The 22317-nt window shown below is 42.8% G+C and overlaps 3 protein-coding genes and 4 non-coding genes across 7 annotated transcripts; 6 read left to right on the top strand and 1 right to left on the bottom strand.

Moving 5' to 3' along the window:
• Positions 1-2178: 2178 nt before the first annotated feature.
• Positions 2179-6377, top strand: rpl17 (ribosomal protein L17). The gene is made up of 7 exons (XM_085278783.1): positions 2179-2220; positions 2599-2648; positions 2827-2867; positions 4130-4264; positions 4445-4543; positions 5750-5941; positions 6296-6377. Exons 2-7 carry the CDS (start codon positions 2609-2611, stop codon positions 6341-6343), a joined length of 555 nt encoding a protein of 184 aa, XP_085134909.1. The 5' UTR covers positions 2179-2220; positions 2599-2608; the 3' UTR covers positions 6344-6377.
• On the top strand, positions 2691-2760 carry LOC146570358 (small nucleolar RNA SNORD58). Its single transcript, XR_014893483.1, has one exon. It is a non-coding gene; the product is annotated as a small nucleolar RNA SNORD58 (small nucleolar RNA).
• LOC146570357 (small nucleolar RNA SNORD58) lies at positions 4300-4367 on the top strand. The gene has a single exon (XR_014893480.1). It is a non-coding gene; the product is annotated as a small nucleolar RNA SNORD58 (small nucleolar RNA).
• On the top strand, positions 5407-5473 carry LOC146570356 (small nucleolar RNA SNORD58). Its single transcript, XR_014893481.1, has one exon. It is a non-coding gene; the product is annotated as a small nucleolar RNA SNORD58 (small nucleolar RNA).
• LOC146570355 (small nucleolar RNA SNORD58) lies at positions 6156-6223 on the top strand. The gene has a single exon (XR_014893482.1). It is a non-coding gene; the product is annotated as a small nucleolar RNA SNORD58 (small nucleolar RNA).
• Positions 6378-7584: 1207 nt separating the features above from the next.
• Positions 7585-10662, bottom strand: LOC146570353 (uncharacterized). The gene is made up of 3 exons (XM_085281169.1): positions 10073-10662; positions 9620-9755; positions 7585-7788 (listed from the first exon to the last, which is right to left on the bottom strand). The coding sequence occupies exons 1-3, from the start codon at positions 10660-10662 to the stop codon at positions 7585-7587; spliced, it is 930 nt and encodes a 309-aa protein (XP_085137295.1).
• An 8894-nt stretch (positions 10663-19556) lies between these two features.
• On the top strand, positions 19557-21839 carry nkx6-1 (NK6 homeobox 1). The gene is made up of 3 exons (XM_085281168.1): positions 19557-20275; positions 20394-20566; positions 21189-21839. The coding sequence occupies exons 1-3, from the start codon at positions 19735-19737 to the stop codon at positions 21435-21437; spliced, it is 963 nt and encodes a 320-aa protein (XP_085137294.1). The 5' UTR covers positions 19557-19734; the 3' UTR covers positions 21438-21839.
• Positions 21840-22317: the final 478 nt, after the last annotated feature.

Raw genomic sequence — 22317 nt, 5'->3', positions numbered from 1 at the left:
CCCAATAATGCAAACTTTAAGCCTTGATACAGTTTAAACAGGTGAGTTCTAGTTATTTCTGCTGTAAAGTTTCAACATGGGTCTCATTGCTGCCTCTTCTGGATATCAGAGGAACTGCAGTTTTTTGTGCCACCGCTTCATTTATGAACTCTTGGGTGGAGCATTTTTGTGCAGCAGATAACTGGAGGAGTCCTTGGAGTGAATACAAGCACTTATATTTTTAAAATGAAAAATCATCAGACACTTGAAATTCCTCATAAAGCATTTTGTTTCCAGCTTGTGAAAAAAAAAAAGACCACCACTGAATCAATTTTAACTATAATTTCTCTTCCCCACTAGAGGGAAATCAAGTAAAGTAAAATCAGGAAAACACATTATGACACATTATTTTAATAAAGTCATGCTAAGATTTACCTTCATACTACGAATATTTTTTGAGTTCAGGCCCTCCGAATACACACGAGTGGTTCCAGAATCAGTTCTTTAGCATTAGCAGCATTTTTCATTTCATAAGTCGAGTAGATATCCACACAAAAACCTTTAAAATGTCAAAAACTGTTTCACTCCTCCTGTCACAGCCTCAGTGTGGGGGATTTATCACAGTGGGAGTAACCTACAGCAGTTTCATGTCTGTGACATTGAAGAACAGAAGCTAACGCTGGTAGTTTGATCTGTTTATCATCATTCACAAAGTGCATTCTGGGCACAATTACATTTTAAGGCTGTAAAACCCCTCACTACACATTTTATACACTGTTCTCAGACAGGCATCAACATTTTCACACTTTTCTTATTTTCTTATTTAACCACTCTCAAAGTTCAAACCTACGCAGAAAAATAAGTCCAGTATTACAGAATGAAACCAAAGATCAAACCCTGTTTTCACGTCCAGAATATGGGAACAGAGCAGCTGTGAGAGAATTCAACAGCAACGATATGGTACGGAAGTAGAGGAAGCAAGAAGAATGAGTTAATAATCTGAAAAATACAGTAACTCCTACATTCTGTTAGCATGTCCAGAAGTCCAACTTTTTGTGCAATGCTTAGCATCTTCCTCTGCCTTCGACGGTGCAACACATTTCGTCAACATTGTTGTTTATTGGAGAGAAAACTTACAACATACAGTACAGCACTTTATGTAAATTTGACAAGTTAAACACATTCTGTACTGTACAGGCGACACAGCACGGAGATTGATTGACAATGCTCTACAGCCAATCAGGACGTAGAACACAATGAGCTGTAAAAAACAAAACAAAAAAACAAAAAAAACATGAATGAGAGGCAGAAGACGACTGTAGTTCTTATTAACAGGGTATTGCCGACTTTTGTCTGTATGTCATATTTATGATTAAAAACTAATTTAATCAAATTAGATATTATAATTTTTCATATGGGAATTGATCCTGCAACATGAAATGCTGGTATTGGAAGTATCGATATTCCTCAGTCAGTGAGTGAGACAGTAGACTGCGGTGAGAATGAGAGTCCAAGTGTATCGTAAAAACATGTAAATATGACTGACAACTGTAAACGAAGCAGCATCTCGCTCCAGCTTAAAGAAGAAGCAGATACTAACTAAGATGAGAAACTGCATCAGCTCATCAAGCTGAGGCATTTGATTATTCTGAATGTCAACCTGAGGACATACTGTTTGGCTGCTGAGTTTGGTTCTGTTTCTCTTCTGTGGATTTGTTTGCAGTGCTTTGTTTTTGTGTTGAATTAAAATCAAAAGTTTGATTAAAATATTATACAAAAGTAAGAATGCCTGCTTTTCTAACAGAACAAATACACAATATTAGGCAATTATAAGGCATCTCATAAAAACACTAAATGCAAAAGGGTTTATCAACACACAGAGCATTCATATTTGTCAAATATGAGGCTACAGATGATAATAAATTAAGAGCCATTTGGGAGCCAAAACTGCCAGCTCTTCTTTGAGATTCGAGCCACAAGAGCTGGCTCTCTGAAAAGAGACAAACTTCCCATCACTATTATCGTGTTTACGTCATAATCATGGCGTAACCACGGGATAACAATTTTTCTCGCGTATTTTGTGTGTGTGTGAAATACCACCCCCTGCTGTCCATTCCGCTTCACTGCGCCCCGAGCACCGTCCTCCTCCTCCTCACCGCCAGGGGGCGGTAACCCTCACAGGAAGGCAGAAGTAGAGGAGCGCCGTCCGGGATACTTCCTCTTCCTTCCGCGGCCTCAGAGGTAGGAGTTCTGTCCCGCTCACGAAGCGGAGAATCCATGTTAAATCTGAGTAAAAATACTGCATCCTGCGCTGCAAGCATCTGGATCGTGTCAGCTGTGTGTAAATGTGTGCGCTGATGGTTGAATTGTGTGTCTGGAGCCATTAAATGAAGTTTTATGAAGATATTTGCGGAGACGCCGGGTTGGTGGCTCCGGCGGCTGTCCGCCATGTTGGCTCCGTGTGGCGTGGATAGGAGTTGTAAAGCGGCCCTAGCAGCTCCTTTTCTCCGTGTTTGTGGGGTTTAAATCTGTTTAACGTCACCTGAGACGGTGCTGTCTAAGATGGTCTTACCTGCTGTGTGCTAGCCTGAGGAAACTAACGTGTGCCTCTTCTTACAGATATCTGACAATGGTCCGCTACTCTCTCGACCCCGAGAACCCGACTAAATGTGAGTAAAGGTGAACTTCAGCTATGTGTGGGGGTTAGCTGGTGGCTGTGATGACCTCTTAGGACACCTTTGGATTCCACATGAAAACAAACTAATGACACAACTGAGCTGCCGCACTCACTGGTGGAGTGATCCGGGTCTTTGCTGGGGGTGCTAACGGCTTCTCTCTGTGTTTCAGCATGCAAGTCGAGGGGATCCAACCTCCGGGTGCACTTCAAGGTAAGAGTCCACATGTGGGCACAGACAAAGGGGATCACAGGGTTCATCTGTCATCTCACGCGTGTCCATGTTAAAGTAGATTCTCTCAGGTGTAAAGGTGTGTAGAGGCTCAGAGTAGGTTACATGAGCAGCAGCAGGCTTCTGAATCTGGGCTCTAATAACTCATTAAACACACGTGGATGTGGGTTCAGAGTTAATATGGTGCTCTGACTCAGTAGAGAAAAATGATCCAATTTTACTTCAGAGTCATGAAACTGAATGGCTCGTTGCCGCGGGAGTGATGGGAGATGCACTGAAATGTTTTATACTCTTGCATTATGTCTATCTGTGATCCCAGCCAATAGAAACACTGTACTGTAGTTAGTTTATTTCACGCAGACACGTTTGTCCCCCCCCAGTTTTTCCACTTCCTCACACCCAGTTTGAGTGATCCTTACATTGATGCTGTGGTTAATCGTCCTGATAGAAGTGATTATGGTTCTCTCACTGATACATGTAAAAACCACACAGGAGGAGTCAGTGGTGTTTATGAGCTGTCTGTGATGTGTAGTTAAATATCCTTCGAGGTTGTTGTCTCGCTGAAGCATAAACCTCAGTGAGGTCTGTTCATTAGAGCTTCAGGTAACAGCATGAGCCTGGTTTCTGTGAACAGCCCAGTTTGTTTGGAGCTCTGCTTCAGCTGCAGAATGTGTGAGATGTCTGAAAATAACTGGTGACACTTTTAATCTCTCTTTTGAATACAGGTGTAATCCTCCCGTAATTAAATAGAATTTCTGTGTATATAATTTGAAGTTAATATTTAAGCTCAGGTACTTAAAGCTCTGCTCCCGAGGATAAGGAGTGAATAAGTCAGGATTTTCCAGGAAAAATAAATTACTGTGAATGGCTTGAGTAACTTTTGTGTGTTTAGAAATGTTGAATAGACAATCTGCTGTGATTGAATGAGCTGCTGGTCTAATGTTTATGTCAGTGGGAGGAGCTCTAGTTTTAAAGATGGCTGCAGTGCTCCTAGGTTTGTTTGGCTGTGGATTAAAGAGACTTGGTTTTCTGTCGAATCGATCAGATCGCAGAGATTCTCTGATGGTTTGTTTGCCTCCCCTAAAATCTATAAACACATTCAACTTTCATTAAATCTAATGTGACGGCCGAGGCCCTCAGAACTGACCCGACATCTGGACGTCATGCTGATGTCATGAAGGTTACGACATAAAGGTGCCACTTTGTTGATCCGGTCTCTGACCCGTCTGTGTCCTCACTTTCAGAACACCCGTGAGACGGCCCAGGCCATCAAAGGCATGCACATTCGCAAAGCCAACAAGTACCTGAGGGACGTCATCGTCAAGCACCAGTGCGTCCCCTTCCGCCGCTACAACGGCGGCGTTGGCCGCTGTGCTCAGGTGAGGTCCCAGCGAGCGTGGCATCACTCTGACAGCTGCAGTGATGACCTTCTTAGGACACCTTTGGATTAAAGATGAAACTAAATCTAGGAACCTGAGCAGCAGCGAAGGCGGCCAGTTACCCCGCCTCTGAGCTCTGAGGCATGGTCTAAAAGCACCTTTGATGTTTTCTGTTTTCAGGCCAAACAGCACGGCTGGACCCAGGGACGCTGGCCCAAGAAGAGTGCCGAGTTCCTCCTGCACATGCTCAAGAATGCCGAGAGCAACGCTGAGCTGAAGGTGAGGTCATGAGGAGGTGAGGGGCCAACGGGTGTAGCAAGCAGACAGAGAGATGGACTCCCTGGAACACACTTTTATATTGAAAGGATCGATACCAATTTAGTCTGAAGGTCACACCCGTCTGTCTGCAGCTTTAAACACCTGAAACTGTGCTAGTGATGTGCAAAGTAGTTTGTGTGATCGAATTGTTGTTAGTTTTCTAAATGTGGCGTCTCTTAAGTAGTGTGCATGTCAGCGTCGCATTAATGAAAAATACTTGTTTATTTTAAGACTAAAGTCCAAATGTTGGACTGTTCTGCAAATGAGTTAGCTGTCTTATGTCTGTGATGAGTCGTAGCTCGTCTGTATGGCATGAGCTGTAACATCCATCCTGCTGTTTCCCAGACGCAGCTTTCTGTACTGCCTCTGTGACGTCCTTGAACTCATCACGCTGTTTTTATGAACTAAAGGAGCCGTGGCAGCTTTGACTTATCGACACTTTAATCTCACATTTTAACTTGGTTCTCAAACTGAACACTAATATTTTTCTCTCAATGACACTCGTCGTGCGTTTCAACTTCTTAAACGTGACAGAGTATGCACATTTGATCTAAATCTATTGAGCATATCTGGATTTTGTTGGTCCAACAGAAAGCAGGTCCCTGAGGACACTGGCTTTGATTTCATGAAGTTATGACACAAGAGCGTTCTTTAAGTTTAAAATGATTATCTGCATCGTGACATCAGCCTACAGGTGGCGATCACAGGCAGGCTTTAGGGAGGCGAGCTTCCACATGAGGGCAGGCGGAGACGTTGAGATGACCCTGAGCTCGGTTTCAGCTCTGTGGAGCTGGTTGTTGTTGAGCTGATCGGTGAGCAGCAGATTGCAGTGATGACCATTTAGGACACCTTTGTATTAACCATGAAAAGAACAATTACAGTCTGAGCAATCTGAGAATCACAGACAGCTGGAACGAGAGGACAACACCACTTTAATGATCACATGCTTCAGGCCTCAGTTTGATTATTGATGTCTGAGCATCTATTGATCTGCAGTTGGTTTCTCGGGTGACGTTTAGTCTTCATCTCCAAATGTTTGGAAGCAATAGGTGAACCAATCAGAGCCTTTTGATTAATAAATGATTAATATCTGATGATTTGAGCTCTGAAAGGATCGATGGAGTCCTATTTTCTCGTGGTGGTTCTGACCCGTGTTTGTGCTTTCAGGGTCTGGACGTGGACTCTCTGGTCATTGAGCACATCCAGGTAAACAAGGCGCCAAAGATGAGGAGGCGTACGTACCGCGCCCACGGCCGCATCAACCCCTACATGAGCTCGCCGTGCCACATTGAGATGATCCTGACAGAAAAGGAGCAGATCGTCCCCAAGCCCGAGGAGGAGGTCGCCCAGAAGAAAAAGGTGAGAACGTGGAGAGGGAAGAGCGAGGGGTGGGGCTTCAAACATGCAGCACGGAGCGAGGTTAGGGGAATTGAAGTTGGCTTAGTCTCTTGGGACCTGGAGAGCTGTGATTTCCCTTTTACTGAAGGTCCCATGAATGCCACAGCAAACACAGTGAATCCTGCTCCTCTGGCTGCACATCTGAACCCGTCACCTTCCTCCTCTTCATCATCTGTCGCAGTGATGACTCCTTAGGACACCTTTGGATTCTCCATGAAAACAACCCTGTTAAAACTGAGCGACTGTTGGCCAAGGCAGCGGTGCAAACTCTCTGATCGATGATGTCATAACTCTGCCTCTCTCTTCTCTCTGCAGGTTTCACAGAAGAAGCTGAAGAAGCAGAAGCTGATGGCACGCGAGTAAAATTCTAATAAACCTGAAACTTGTTATGAGAGAAGACTCGGACTCGTTTCTTTCACCAAGCATACCTGGAAGCAATGTTCCTCCTTCAAAATAAACCTCAGCTGCTGCTTTAGCAGCTGATGGGTTATTCCTCTCTGTGCTTTTCAAAATAAAAGACCTTAAGCCTACTGTGACCTGTTTACAACCCTGAACGATTAAAATCAAGTTATCTTTTGTTTTACTGGACATGTACTTCACAGAGCTGAAAATGATATTCCAGCAGCAGATGCAGAATAAAAGTTTACAATAAACATAAATATTAATGCCACAGTGAGGGTCTGAACTGAGTGCAGCTGTTTATAACAATGAGCGTAAAGAGTTGAGGTATTGAAGCAGCATTCGGGTTCATCCACCTGTGGCAGGTGTTGAGCAAATGTGATTCTCTGACGATTTAGTGATTTAACTATAATTTTGATAAACAATTTTGTTGACTCTGAGTAGTAATATAGTAGTATAATTAAACAGTATTATTAACATTCAACATTTGCAATGAGTTAGAATTAACAATAACTGGAACTCAACTATCAGCACTCAAGTACCAGTTCTGTAATCAAGTATTGTCAAGGAAGAAATGCAACTGTAGTGGCCTCAGCTGCAGGTCATTTTCCATAAGTTCCTGGTACTGGCACTGGTGTCTTGGGAAAAATCCATCTTGTCTCACTTAACCCATTTTTTTAACTAATGCTGTGTTCTGGTAATTTGACAGCATACATGCTACTGCAAACAGTTGGTTGATATTGTAAACATGTGACATGGTAATGATGCTATCAAAAAGTTTGTTCTGTTTTATCCTCCTAATGACTCGCTCCACATGTACCCTGAGTCTGGCTATGGCCTGCGTCTCCTTAACCTGGTATGCTGGCATCTGCTTCTGCTTAGATAGAAAAGGTGGGCAGTACACTTTGCATTTACAACAATCTGTGATTAGGAAGCCCTTATCTACCATCACTGCCATGTCTTCAGTCAACTTCTCAGCAATGCCTGATTGTTTGAATAGTTCCTTGTCACTAACCGAACCAGCATACAGATTAGAGATGAATGTCACTGGACCATGTGGAGCTATGCCAACCAGGGCTTTCATCGTACAGTGGGATTTGTACGAAGAGTACATTTCACTTTGGAGAAGTGGTGAGGATGGTGTCTGACACCTCAGCTCTGTACAGTCAAGGATCATCTGGGTGTCTGAGAAATCTTTGAATTCCTCAGAGAGGTAGCGCGTCTGCACATGTAAGCCAGATGCATTGAGACCCCAGTGCAGTGGCAAGAAAAATTGTCCATGTTGCAATAATGCGGCTCACTGTGGACTGGTGTATGCTAAATCGATGTGCCAGGTCCCTCTCCTTCAAACCAACTGACAGGAAAACCAGGAAAAGAAAGAACTCGTCAATTGGCTGTAGCAGCTGCCTCTGAAAGGTGAAAACAAAAGGGAAAATGTTACTCCTTAAGCTATGAACTATAGGGAGTGCAGAATTATTAGGCAAGTTGTATTTTTGAGGAATAATTTTATTATTGAACAACAACCATGTTCTCAATGAACCCAAAAAACTCATTAATATCAAAGCTGAATGTTTTTGGAAGTAGTTTTTAGTTTGATTTTAGTTTTAGCTATTTTAGGGGGATATCTGTGCAGGTGACTATTACTGTGCATAATTATTAGGCAACTTAACAAAAAAACAAATATATACCCATTTCAATTATTTATTTTTACCAGTGAAACCAATATAACATCTCCACATTCACAAATATACATTTCTGACATTCAAAAACAAAACAAAAACAAATCAGCGACCAATATAGCCACCTTTCTTTGCAAGGACACTCAAAAGCCTGCCATCCATGGATTCTGTCAGTGTTTTGATCTGTCCACCATCAACATTGCGTGCAGCAGCAACCACAGCCTCCCAGACACTGTTCAGAGAGGTGTACTGTTTTCCCTCCTTGTAAATCTCACATTTGATGATGGACCACAGGTTCTCAATGGGGTTCAGATCAGGTGAACAAGGTGGCCATGTCATTAGTTTTTCTTCTTTTATACCCTTTCTTGCCAGCCACGCTGTGGAGTACTTGGACGCGTGTGATGGAGCATTGTCCTGCATGAAAATCACGTTTTTCTTGAAGGATGCAGACTTCTTCCTGTACCACTGCTTGAAGAAGGTGTCTTCCAGAAACTGGCAGTAGGACTGGGAGTTGAGCTTGACTCCATCCTCAACCCGAAAAGGCCCCACAAGCTCATCTTTGATGATACCAGCCCAAACCAGTACTCCACCTCCACCTTGCTGGCGTCTGAGTCGGACTGGAGCTCTCTGCCCTTTACCAATCCAGCCACGGGCCCATCCATCTGGCCCATCAAGACTCACTCTCATTTCATCAGTCCATAAAACCTTAGAAAAACCAGTCTTGAGATATTTCTTGGCCCAGTCTTGACGTTTCAGCTTGTGTGTCTTGTTCAGTGGTGGTCGTCTTTCAGCCTTTCTTACCTTGGCCATGTCTCTGAGTATTGCACACCTTGTGCTTTTGGGCACTTCAGTAATGTTGCAGCTCTGAAATATGGCCAAACTGGTGGCAAGTGGCATCTTGGCAGCTGCACGCTTGACTTTTCTCAGTTCATGGGCAGTTATTTTGCGCCTTGGTTTTTCCACACGCTTCTTGCGACCCTGTTGACTATTTTGAATGAAACGCTTGATTGTTCGATGATCACGCTTCAGAAGCTTTGCAATTTTGAGACTGCTGCATCCCTCTGCAAGATATCTCACTATTTTTGACTTTTCTGAGCCTGTCAAGTCCTTCTTTTGACCCATTTTGCCAAAGGAAAGGACGTTGCCTAATAATTATGCACACCTGATACAGGGTGTTGATGTCATTAGACCACACCCCTTCTCATTACAGAGATGCACATCACCTAATATGCTTAATTGGTAGTAGGCTTTCGAGCCTATACAGCTTGGAGTAAGACAACATGCATGAAGAGGATGATGTGGACAAAATACTCATTTGCCTAATAATTCTGCACTCCCTGTAGTAAAATTACACTTTTCTTGGCTAAATGTTTTGTAATGGTTATGCATACCATACCGTACTATGGGGTAAACAATGAGGTGCTGTAGTACACAGGTGTATGTATGTAAAGGATGCTGAGTCCTTTAGCATACATGCTATTGTACATAATGTAATGTTATTGTACATAAATACATTAAAATTACACCTCTAGTTCTAACTACCAACAAACCCATAACCTACTGTTGATGTGCGTGCACGTGTCAACACTTCTTCGTTCCTATTGGCAGCTGACTTGGCTCTTGAAACCTGGATCATTTTATAGATGCAAGGCTCAATCAAAAACCAAAATGCCATCAAATGATCATAGCTTGGAAATCTATTCACGAGAGAGACATACATCGTGTCAATCATTAATTAACATTACACACTGACATAAAAATAATATAAACTGTGACAAATATGCTAATGGTATGCTGTATAACATAGTCTGATTAAGAGTCTATTTGGTGTTGTATTTTACCTGTAGCATTAGGATATCGTTTAAATACTAAAGCATCTACATGAAACATACAATCAGCAGAGAAAAAGTAAATTTCTATTGTGTTTCATTAAGACTGGAAACACTTTCGAAATTTAACTGATGGTGACCTTGGTATATTTTAAACAGTTAGCTTGAATAGAACTTAGGTGTACCTGGTATAGAATCGGATGTCAGTGTCGGAGCCAGCAAAACGCTGTAACCCAAATTCTCGCTGGACACGTAACTCCTGTATTTCCTTCCTCAGAGTCTCCACGTCTTCGGACAGGTCTTCTGCAGCTGATGCAGATATGTCTAATGCAGACGGCTCAGGGACTGAGCAGTAGTCATGATCTCTTGTAAGACTGTGCTCTTCTTGATCGTCAGGAGGAACTAGTTCAAGGCGTCGCTCCGTTCTCTCCCAAACACTACGCCGCGGTGGTTCAACTTTATAGCCATTCCACTCAAAAAGTGTTGGTACAGCACCTTTAATAAGCCACCTTCGACCATCGAGGGTTGTTGGCTCTATGAGTTGATCACTGGCAAAGTGTCTGCAGCAGACCCTGGTGTGAGAGGTAATTGTGAAATGATGTATGTTTACCAGCCATTGTCTTCTCAAGTCAGAATGGGTCGGAACACCATGAAAACTTAGTATGCCGTTAAATTTGGCTGAAGCCGAACAAAGTGGGACACAGCAATGCTCGGAGTATTTCTTCTGCTGTTTTTGAAAATATTCTGTTTTAAATACTTTCCTTTTTATACTCATTCTGAAGTGACGTTAGCATAGCTACCGATAGATAAACAAACATACCGGAAACGCCCAAGCGGTAGTATTTGGAAACGGAAATACGTCACATGCCGTAGTGCAAGTAGTCCATTACCAAGAATAGAGAGGGGACAGCCTAACATATGAAACAGGAAGAAAAAAAAACCCGCAGTGTAATCTATTTATTTCAACAAAGTAACTGTATTCTGAATACCACCTTTTCCAAATGGTAACGTAACGGAATACAGTTACTCAAATGTTGTATTTTAAATACGTAATGCCGGTACATGTATTTCGTTAATCCCCAACACTGATTTTACACCCCATTCCTACAACAGTGCTAAAAGAAGTCCTGCCATTAATTAATTGAAGCCTCCAGCTTTCTGGCCTCTAGCTCACCTTGGAATGGTTCGCAGCTGACTGTGAAGCGGTGGGAATGAGAATCAGCAAATCTGAGACCAATGTCCTCAGCCAGAAAAGGGTGGAGTGCCCACTCCAGGTCAGGACGAGTTTCTGCCCCAAGTTGAGGAGTTTAAGTATCTCAGGGTCTTGTTCACGAGGGATGGGAGAAGGGAGCGGGAGATCGACAGACGGATTGGTGCTGCAGCTGCAGTGATGCGCACGCTGCACCGGTCTGTTGTGGTGCAGAGAGAGCTGAGCGTAAAAACAAAGCTCTCAATTTACCGGTCGATCTACGTCCCTACCCTCACTTATGGTCACGAGCTGTGGGTAGTGACCGAAAGAATGAGATTGCGGATACAAGTGTTGGAAATGGGCTTCCTCCAAAGGGTGGCTGGCCTCTCCCTCAGAGATAGGGTGAGAGGTTCAGCTATTCGAGAGGGGCTCAGAGTAGAACCGCTGCTCCTCCACCACATCGAAAGAAGCCAGTTGAGGTGGTTCAGGCATCTGACAACGATGCCTCCTGGGTGGGGTGTTCCGGGCATTTCCCACCGGGAGGACCCGGGGCAGACCCAGGATATGCTGGAAAGATTTTATCTCTCGGCTGGCCTGTGAACGCCTCGGTGTTCCCCCGGACAAGCTGGAGGAAGTGGCTGGGGAGAGGGAGGTCTGGGCTTTTCTGCTTGGGCTGCTGCCCCCGCGACCCGGCCCCGGATAAGTGGAATAAAATGGATAGATGGATGGATCTTTAATATGATCAACACATCTCTTATAATCGGCTGTGTACCACAGGCCTTAAACCGTTACTTAAAAATCCATCTCTTGACCCAGCAACTTAGGTAATTAAAGGCCAATCTCCAACCTTCCTTTCATCTCAAAAATCCTTGAAAGAGTAGTTGTTAAACAGCTAACTGATCAACTGCAGAGGAATGGTTTATTTGAAGAGTTTCAGTCAGGTTTCAGAGCTCATCACAGACAGAAACAGCTTTAGTGAAGGGTTACAAATGATCTTCTTATGGCCTCTGACAGTGGACTCATCTCTGTGCTTGTCCTGCTAGACCTTAGTGCAGCATTCGATACTGTCGACCATAATATCCTATTAGAGCGATTAGAACATGCTGTAGGTATTACAGGTACTGCGCTGCAGTGGTTTGTATCATATCTACAGTGGCTTGCAAAAGTATTCGGCCCCTTGAACTTTTCCACATTTTGTCACATTACAGCCACAAACATGAATCAATTTTATTGGAGATTTACTGGATTCCATTGCAATGTCTCTACCAGCTTTGCACATCTACAGACTGAAATCCTTGCCCATTCTTCTTTGGAAAGCAGCTCAAGCTCAGTCAGATTAGATGGACAGCGTTTGTGAACAGCAGTTTTCAGATCTTGCCACAGGTTCTCGATTGGATTTAGATCTGGACTTTGACTGGGCCGTTCTAACACATGGATGTGTTTTGTTTTAAATCCTTCCATTGTTGCCCTGGCTTTATGTTTAGGGTCGTTGTCCTGCTGGAAGGTGAACCTCCGCCCCAGTCTCAAGTCTTTTGCAGACAGGTTTTCTTCCAAGATTGCCCTGTATTTGGCTCCATCCATCTTCCCATCAACTCTGACCAGCTTCCCTGTCCCTGCTGAAGAGAAGCACCCCCAGAGCATGATGCTGCCACCACCATATTTGACAGTGGGGATGGTGTGTTCAGAGTGATGTGCAGTGTTAGTTTCCCGCCACACATAGCGTTTTGTATTTTGGCCAAAAAGTTCCATTTTGGTCTCATCTGACCAGAGCACCTTCTTCCACATGTTTGCTGTGTCCCCCAGATGGCTTGTGGCAAACTGCAAACGGGACTTCTTATGGTTTTCTGTTAACAATGGCTTTCTTCTTGCCACTCTTCCATAAAGGCCAACTTTGTGCAGTGCACGACTAATAGTTGTCCTATGGACAGATTCCCCCACCTGAGCTGTAGATCTCTGCAGCTCGTCCAGAGTCACCATGGGCCTCTTGGCTGCATTTCTGATCAGCGCTCTCCTTGTTCGTCCTGTGAGTTTAGGTGGACGTGTCATGAATAGGCTGTGTGCAGGCAGGATGAGGACCCAAACGCAAGCACACGGAGGCAGGAATGAACTCAAAACAGTTTTATTGCTGACGGAAGTTAAGACGATGCAAAATAATATGAAACTAAACTGGGAAGTCATAAAGGAACTGACTCATGAGGAAACACACGGAAGGGCACACAGTCATGAGGGAGAACACGACACTGAACTGAGGGAGACGCGGACATAAATACACAGAGGGTTAATGAGGGAAGTGGGAGCACACGGGAAACACAGCTGACACAGATAATCATAATGAGACAGGGCAGGAGTGAACACAACATGACGCATACTGACGAGAGACTGTAAAACAGGAAGTACACAGAGGTTCAGACAGGAGGAGAGAGAGCACAGGGAGAGCACAGACATAACGGGCTGGGGAAAACATGGAATAAAACACAAGGAGGGGAAACGAGGGCTCACAGATACATAGAGGGGCACACAGGGGGTAATCAAATAAGGAACATCTTAACAGAACAACCTAGGGACCAAGGCATAAATAAGGAACAAAATACAAAACACACGAAAACTAAGAATACTGGGCCAACATGGCTCAGGACCATGACAGGACGGCCTTGTCTTGGTAGGTTTACAGTTGTGCCATACTCCTTCCATTTCTGAACGATTGCTTGAACAGTGCTCTGTGGGATGTTCAAGCCTTGGGAAATCTTTCTGTAGCCTAAGCCTGCTTTACATTTCTCAATAACTTTATCCCTGACCTGTCTGGTGTGTTCTTTGGACTTCATGGTGTTGTTGCTCCCAATATTCTCTTAGACAACCTCTGAGGCCGTCACAGAGCAGCTGTATTTGTACTGACATTAGATCACACACAGGTGCACTCTGTTTAGTCATTAGCTCTCATGAGGCAATGTCTATGGGCAACTGACTGCACTCAGACCAAAGGGGGCTGAATAATTACGCACACCCCACTTTTCAGTTATTTATTTGTAAGAAATGTTTGGAATCATGTATGATTTTCATTCCACTTCTCACGTGTACACCACTTTGTATTGGTCTTTCACGTGGAATTCCAATAAAATCGATTCATGTTTGTGGCTGTAATGTGACAAAATGTGGAAAAGTTCAAGGGGGCTGAATACTTTTGCAAGCCACTGTATCTAATAGACTCCAATTTGTTCATGTATATAGAGAATGTTCTTCACACACTGCGGTTAATTATGGAGTTCCACAGGGTTCAGTACTAGAACCAGTTCTGTTTACATTATACATGCTTCCCTTAGGCAATATCGTTGTATACTATCCCGTAGGCATAGCATACATTTTCACTGCTATACAGATTCTTACTCTGGATGACATTGCTTTGGCCTCCAGTAACACTGTGAGGAACCTTGGAGTTATTTTTGACCAGGATATGTCCTTCAATGCACATATTTAACAAATATGTTGGACTTCTTTCTTCCATTTGCGCAACATCTTTAAAATTAGAAATATCCTGTCTCAGAGTGATGCTGAAAAACTAGTTCATGCATTTATTACTTCTAGGCTGAAATCAAATCAAATCAATTTATTTATATAGCACTTTTCACAGGATAAAAACCACAAAGTGCTTCACAGTAATATAAAAAAGAAATACATAAAATACATCAATAATAAAACACACAGCACAAATCTAATTAAAAGCCAATCTAAATAAATGAGTCTTAAGCTGCTTTTTAAAAGAATAAATACAATCAAGGCAACGTAATGATGGAGGGAGAGCATTCCACAACCTGGGGGCCACCGCTATCACCTCTAGTCTTAAAAAGAGTTTGTGGGACTACCAACAGCCTTTGATTAGAAGATCTCAGGCTGCGAGAGGGAGCATGGGGTTCTAACAGATCAGAAATGTAAGCAGGGGCATCACAATTCAAAGCTTTAAAAGTCAGTACCAAGATTTTAAAATGAATTCTAAAATGTACTGGAAGCCAGTGTAATGAACGTAAATCTGGTGTAATGTGCTCTCTTTTTCGTGTCTTAGTTAAAAGCCTTGCAGCAGCATTCTGGACTAACTGGAGACGGTCAAGATTCCTTTTGCTCAAACAAAGAAAAAGGCTGTTACAATAATCTAAGCGAGATGAATTAAAAGTATGAATAACCATTTCTAACTCAGATTTAGACAACAAAGTTCGCAGTTTGGAGATGTTTCTTAGCTGAAAAAGGCAGTTCCTAATTAACTGGCGAGAGTGTTGTTCTAGGGACATGAACTACTGTAATTCATTATTATCAGGATGTCCTAAAAACTCCCTGAAAAACCTTCAGTTAATCCAAAATGCTGCAGCAAGAGTCCTGACAGGGACTAGAAAGAGAGAGCATATTTCTCCTGTATTGGCTTCACTTCATTGGCTTCCTGTTAAATCCAGAACTGAATTCAAAATCCTGCTCCTCACATACAAGGTCTTAAATAATCAGGCCCCATCTTATCTTAATGACCTTGTAGTACCATATCACCCTATTAGAGCACTTCGCTCTCACACTGCAGGCTCACTTGTTGTTCCTAGAGTATTTAAAAGTAGACTGGGAGGGAGAGCCTTCAGTTTTCAGGCCCCTCTACTATGGAACCAGCTTCCAGGCTGGATTCAGGAGACAGACACTATCTCTACTTCTAAGATTAGGCTTCAAATGTTCTGTTTGGTAGAGCATATAGTTATAGGCTGGACCACGTGACCCTGAATCCTTCCTTAGTTATGTTGCTGTGTTGTGAGTTATGTTGCTGTGATTTGATGATATATAAATAAAACTGAATTGAAATCTTGTAGGTCCCACAGTCTGAGAAACAGTGACACAGCTGATCACTGTGATTTATTATAAAATAATGCAAACAACTCTTCAAAGGTGTTTATTTAGTTTCACTGTGGGATTAAATCTTTGTGCGAGTGTAAAGCTGAGCTCAGTGAAGTCAAAGAGAAGGCTCCGTCCAGTCTCTATCAGTGTTTCTGTGACACGTTCATAAACTCATAAACACTAAACTGCAGCTGCTGGTCGTGAACTCGGCTGACTTCATGTTTCCAGGATTTACACATATGTCTTCAACACTGTAGGATTTTCATACAGGTAGTCTCATTAAGCTGATTACAAGGCACGTGTATAAAATGAACCCCGTGTGCTGACACAGTCTGACCAGAGGGGGGCGCCTGCGCACTGCTGATTTTGTGTTTCAGTCTCTTTCAGCAGGTTGAAGCATCTTCCTGATCATCATCATAACACAACACCATAATTTAATCTGTCCAGCTGCTCCAGATTACTTTGTTATTTCTCTCCAACAATTCTCTTATCAAAAATACAAAATCAATAAACTTATAAATAGAATCAATCTGAGGTCTGTCGAGTTAAATTTTTTATTCGCATAAATGCATCGAGCCTGAAATATTATTATTAATTATTAGTAGTTTATTGTAATCAATAACACATTTTCTCAAAGATTCAAAGATTTAAAAACAAAATCGTTTGTTGATTTAAAGGATTTTCAAAACATTATTTAATTACTGTTATTAGCAGCAGTATTATGTCTTTGTACTGTGGTAACACTGGGTGAACTTAAAAGGACTCAAAGTAATCTATTACATCTAAACTAAAGTAACCTGAATCAAGCAGTGCTTCATATTTTCCATGTTTTGTGTTAATGATCAGCTGTGATGTCATCACTCCATCCGGTTCTATACAGGAGCAGAGGTTTGAAGTTTAGGAAAATGGAAGCAATAAAACAGATTTTTTTTTACTTTATTAGTTTTTTATTCTTATTTATCACCGAAGACCTGCTAGATTTAATTAATTTACTAATTAAAAACTAATGAAGCCTAATTTTTCCTTAGTTGCAGGCTGCAGTGTAGCCTGAGAGGTCAAATCTAGGGCTGGGTGTGACATCACTTCCTGTTACTGTTTTCTGTGACTCATTTGTTTCTGGCTCTGTCACATTTACATGTTAGAGGAACAAATAGGAAAATCTGCCCCACATCTGCCATAGGGAGGGGTTTATTTTGTTTCAACGACAACAACAGGTATTCCAAAAAAAAAGAGAGAAAGATAATATATTAATAATATATTATAAATGATCATATTTTCACCTCAGTAATTATATTAGAGGTGAACATCATTATCATTGATTATTAATTGTTTGTGGATGATGAAGCGAATAAATAGAAAATCAGCAGTAAATGAGTGTTAAAAAAACGTCTTTTCATGATCCCCCAGAAGGACCTGCTGCACTTTTTTATGCTGCAGCTTTTCAAATTTCCAATATTTCCTTCAAAATAAAAGCCTGAAATGAGTTCCAAACCCAGGGCTCGAGTCCCCGTAAAGGGTCACAAGGAAATTTTGAGCGGTCATGAGAAAGTTTGAAGAGATTAAATTAAAGCGGAGAACTTAAGACAGGAAATGACTCAGATCTTTGTGACTAACCGTCCAGATGTTTACAGAGGCTGAGCTCATGTTTGACCTGCAGGGTTTTTATCTCAGACTTTTTTTAGTTTAGAGCTGAAACACAAACACGTTCCTCTTAGGTCTGATCCACAGCCCGACGGTCGAGGCTGCCACTCTCAGAATTTATTTGTTCGTTCATTTCATGCATGAATTACACTGTAAAAAAAAAAAGAAAAAAAGGGGGCGGGGCGGGGGGGGGGGTGGAGGTTTCTGTAAAATTGAAAAATTTAACGTGTAGTTAAAAAAAAACAGAAAATATGGAAAATAATTTTTAAAATAATAATAACATGAAAAAATGTTCATTTTAAAACTGTTTACACTGTATTTTACAGTTGTTGTTGTTTTTGTTTTTTCTGTGTGTGCGCTGTTAATAATCTTTATTGTTTAAAATGATAATGTTCAAATGTTCCTCTGGAAAAAACTAATTAACTTCATTTTGCAGTTATAAAAATACACTTTAGCTTCCATTTACGTTTATAAGAAGTTTTTAAAAATAGAAATTAAATAAAATCCAGCCTTTCTTTTAAACCTTTAGTTTGATTAATCTTCTGGTCTGTGTGTGTTGTTATGGATAAACTCTCCCAGCTACTAAGATTTGCCCCACAAAATTGGATTTGGTCCTCAGTGACCTGCTGGATGTTAAACTGTTTATAAAACCAGCGGTCATTTATCCGTGCGGTGTACAGGGCACATGAACGCAACGCAATCTGAGCCCTCTGAATTTTAAAAGAAATCTTGACCCTTAAACATTTACTGACTTTATCTTTAATAAAATTTGCTAAACTTTTATTTCTAAATGTAAAGCTGTGTGACCGATCATCTTTAACTCACCATTCTTACGTTAACTGAAAGTAACAGCAACTTATTCAATTACAGACAAACTAAAGCTAATACATAATAAATAAACAAAGGTCAGCTTTACTTCTTGCAAAAAAGCAGTGTCAGCATAACAATGAAGCGTTATATTAAACTGTTTGTTTTAAGAATTCAGGAGAAGTCAGACACATTTAATATTTTATATCAAAGTAAGAGCGCTCTAATTAATTTTAAGTTAAGCAGTTTGTACAGATTTAATTTAGTAAATGTTATTATAAATAAACTCAAAGATTATACAATAATTAACCTAAAAATGTATGAATTAAGTTTAACGCATTAATTTGAATCAACCAAAAAACAGTTCTGGAAACACTGTTGTTTGTTTGTTTGTTTGTTTGTTTGTTTGTTTGTTTGTGCATTTCTTTTCTTCTTCTTTTTTTGTTGCTGTTGTAACCAAATTTCCCCTTGTGGGACAATTAAAGGATTCTTCTGTTCATCTATTCTATTCTACAAAGTGGCATCAAACCATCAAGCAGCACTTTCCTTTCCATGAAATCAGAGTCATGTGGATAATTATTATAAAATGAATTTAATGTTCTTGGTGATTCCTCCGAAATATAAGCGTTGCTATTGCAGCGCCCCCTGCTGGCTAGTGTTTGTCTGTTTAGATTTAAAATGATTAAAAAATATTTTCATTTATTAAGACAAATTTTAGTATATTTTATTAAACAGTAAAGCGTGACTGAAATCATGTTTATTATTTCAATCACAAAAGCAGAGTGTGTTTAAATTTTTTTTCATGCATTTTAATTTCCACTATTTGACTTTATTTTATTTGACTTTATTTCATTTCTTTTTACCTCATTTTATTTTGTTTTAATAACCGACCTGGTTTTGCTCCTCTGATTATTTAAATCATACTTTTGTCTCTGACCTTTAAATTCTCGTTTTTCTCTTTCTTCACATTTTTTTATTTCCCATCACTCATCTCATTTCTGCTCAGCCAATCACGAGGCCCTCCTGAACCGGGAACGTCTACGTCACCCCCAGGTTAACCAATCCGGAGAGACCACCCCTGCCCGTCCTCAGCCCCCCTCCCCGTCCCCCTGTTCTCCCTCCTCTCTAACTTGGGGCTGATAGTCTCGCGCGGATGATCAGCTGTTATTATCTCACGCAACTCGCGGGCGGAAGCAGCGCGTGCGCCTGGTGCCTATCCGGGACTCGGAGCTGGACTCAGGCTGTCTGCATAGAGGACCGTGGTGGGATTAGAGCGCAGAGCGGCCCGGGATGGGCTCAGAGCGGCGTTAGTGCGCGCCCCTGCCCGCAGAGCCCGGCCCGCCCCCCGGGGGGATGTTAGCGGCGGGTCCGATGGACGGGTCCCGTCAGAGCGCCTTCCTCCTCAGCACGCCCCCCCTGGCTGCTCTGCATAGCATGACCGAGATGAAGACCCCGCTGTACCCGGCCTACCCGCTCTCCTCCGGTGGCCCCGCCTCCTCTACCTCACCGGCTACCACCTCCCCGAACCCGGGCGGCATGGCCGCAGCCTCCCCGGGCATCAAGAGCTCCACCGGCCCGTCCTCCGGGCTCGGCTCCCCGCAACAGTGCTCCTCTGCCACCCCGCACGGAATTAACGACATCCTGAACCGGCCCTGCGCCACCTCCGCCGGGGCCTCCGCCTCCTCCTCCGCGGGGATCCTGACGGGTCTGCCCAGGTTCAGCAGCCTCAGCCCGCCGCCTCCCCCCGGGCTCTACTTCAGCCCCTCCGCGGCCGCCGTGGCCGTGGCCCGGTACCCGAAGCCCCTGGCGGACCTGCCAGGCAGGACGCCCATCTTCTGGCCGGGGGTGATGCAGAGCCCCCACTGGAGGGACGCTAGGTTCGCGTGCTCGCCCCGTGAGTGGAAAACAAGTGTTAGATCCCAGAAACATGACGTACAATAAAATAATAGAACAGAATAGAAGCAGGCTATGGGCTGTGTGTACTGAATGTCTGTGTCGGCCTCTCGTTTCAGATCAGAGCTCTGTCTTATTGGACAAAGACGGCAAACGGAAGCACACGCGGCCCACGTTCTCCGGGCAGCAGATCTTCGCCCTGGAAAAAACTTTCGAACAAACGAAATATCTGGCGGGCCCCGAGAGAGCCCGGCTGGCCTACTCCCTGGGCATGACCGAGAGCCAGGTCAAGGTAACCGACACCCCTATTTCAATATGTGCTGCTGCTTACCCGTCTGCTTCCACAAACGGAACTTTCACCGTGTTTGTGGGTAAATCGCAGAGAATTCATCAATCATTATATCAGGGGTTTTTCCTTTCGCACTCTTTGTAAAGCGGGCTTGAATCCACGTTTTTCAGCTAAAATTCAGGTTTTAATTTTCCTGTCTCACAATAAAATTATTTAATTAATTTGAAGCAAAAACATTTTTTAACAATCATGTGTACGTTGTTTTAAGTTATTTATCTTGTAACTTATATCTTATTTTTAGGTTTAGGTAAGTTATTATTTTTGAGCTTTAGCTCACAATTTTAACCTTTTACATGCATCGGGTCAGAATACGTGTTTTTAATTAAATCTGAGTTCAAAAGAGGAAAATTAATTATAGAAAGAATGATGACTTAACCTGTCACAGTTTAAATCTGCCTTTATAAATAAAGTTTCTCATATTTAATAAGCTGCCGTTTAGTCGCCTGTATTGGTTTCTGTAGGAATTTAAATGTGAAAACTGGGACTGTTTCCTGTCTTAGCTTTAAATAATAAAAGCTAAATCATCCGAAATGTGAGTGGGCTTCTGTGTGTGCCGCCGCCGCAGGTGTGGTTCCAGAACCGGAGGACGAAGTGGCGGAAGAAGCACGCGGCAGAGATGGCCTCCGCCAAGAAGAAGCAGGACTCTGAGACGGAGCGGCTCAAGGGCACTTCGGACAACGAAGACGAGGACGACGAGTACAACAAGCCGCTGGACCCGAACTCCGACGACGAGAAAATCACACAGCTGCTCAAGAAACACAAGCCCGCGAGCTCCGCGCTGCTGTTGCACGCGCCCGACACGGACAGCTCCTAACCGGACCGGAAGTCCGAACTCAGCTGAAGTCACGTGAGCTTACCTGAACGACAGACTGGTTTTTACCTGCGGGCCGGAGCGGACTGTAAATATGAGTGAGTGGATAGAAATGTGAATATTTAAATTTAATGTTTTTCTACTTTTCATTTGGGTTTAACCCCCACCCCTTTCCCACCACCAACACCACCCCGCTGCGGCTCCTTGAAGGCCTCTCAGGAGGAGACCATGAACGCAGCACGTGTACAGACACAAACGGCGCAAACATTTACATTTTTTTATTATTGTTTTTTTTCTGCTCGCGCACATTTTATTTATATGTTCTGGGTTGTGAGTTGCGTCTGCGCAGTTGTGTACCCCGCAGGCTCATGTAATGCACTTTTATTGAATAAAAAAAGAACTGCAGGTGTTTGCTTTGTGTCGCTGATGCTCGGCTTCATCTGAGGCGGATTCTGGATTTCCTTTTTAAACCCGGCTGAAATCACGCAGAAAACATGGACGATTTTGTAGTTTTGGGGGGCTTTTTCTCTCCTTCGGCTGTCGGTGTTTGTGAGCAGTCACACCCGGCTGCACGCTGCTCTGTCCCGGCTTCAGTCCCGACCAGTCCGCGCTCCCGGGTAACACCACCCTCAGCGGTAACACCACCCTCGCCACCGCTCAATTAAATCCGACTTCTGTTTCCTGATCAGCGCTCAGCTGATGAATTTTAATTCTGTGATTCTAACGCAGGGTCGAGTTTTTTGTTTTTCTGGAAATATTTTATACATTTAGGATAATAATTAAAGAGCGGATATGAACGTTAATGACTTTGAATCCTGTTTTTCAGTTTTGTTTTGTTTTTTTCGTCTCCGGCATGTTTTAATGCAGCTCTGTGCTCTCTTCT

Source organism: Mchenga conophoros, linkage group LG7 (assembly GCF_057382185.1).
Source record: "Mchenga conophoros isolate Kocher_MC1m ecotype Shallow Benthic linkage group LG7, M_conophoros_male_GT1.1, whole genome shotgun sequence".
Classification (NCBI taxonomy): domain Eukaryota; kingdom Metazoa; phylum Chordata; class Actinopteri; order Cichliformes; family Cichlidae; genus Mchenga; species Mchenga conophoros.
The sequence above is the reverse complement of the archived record's forward strand: the minus strand, read 5'-3'. Positions and strand labels throughout refer to the sequence as shown.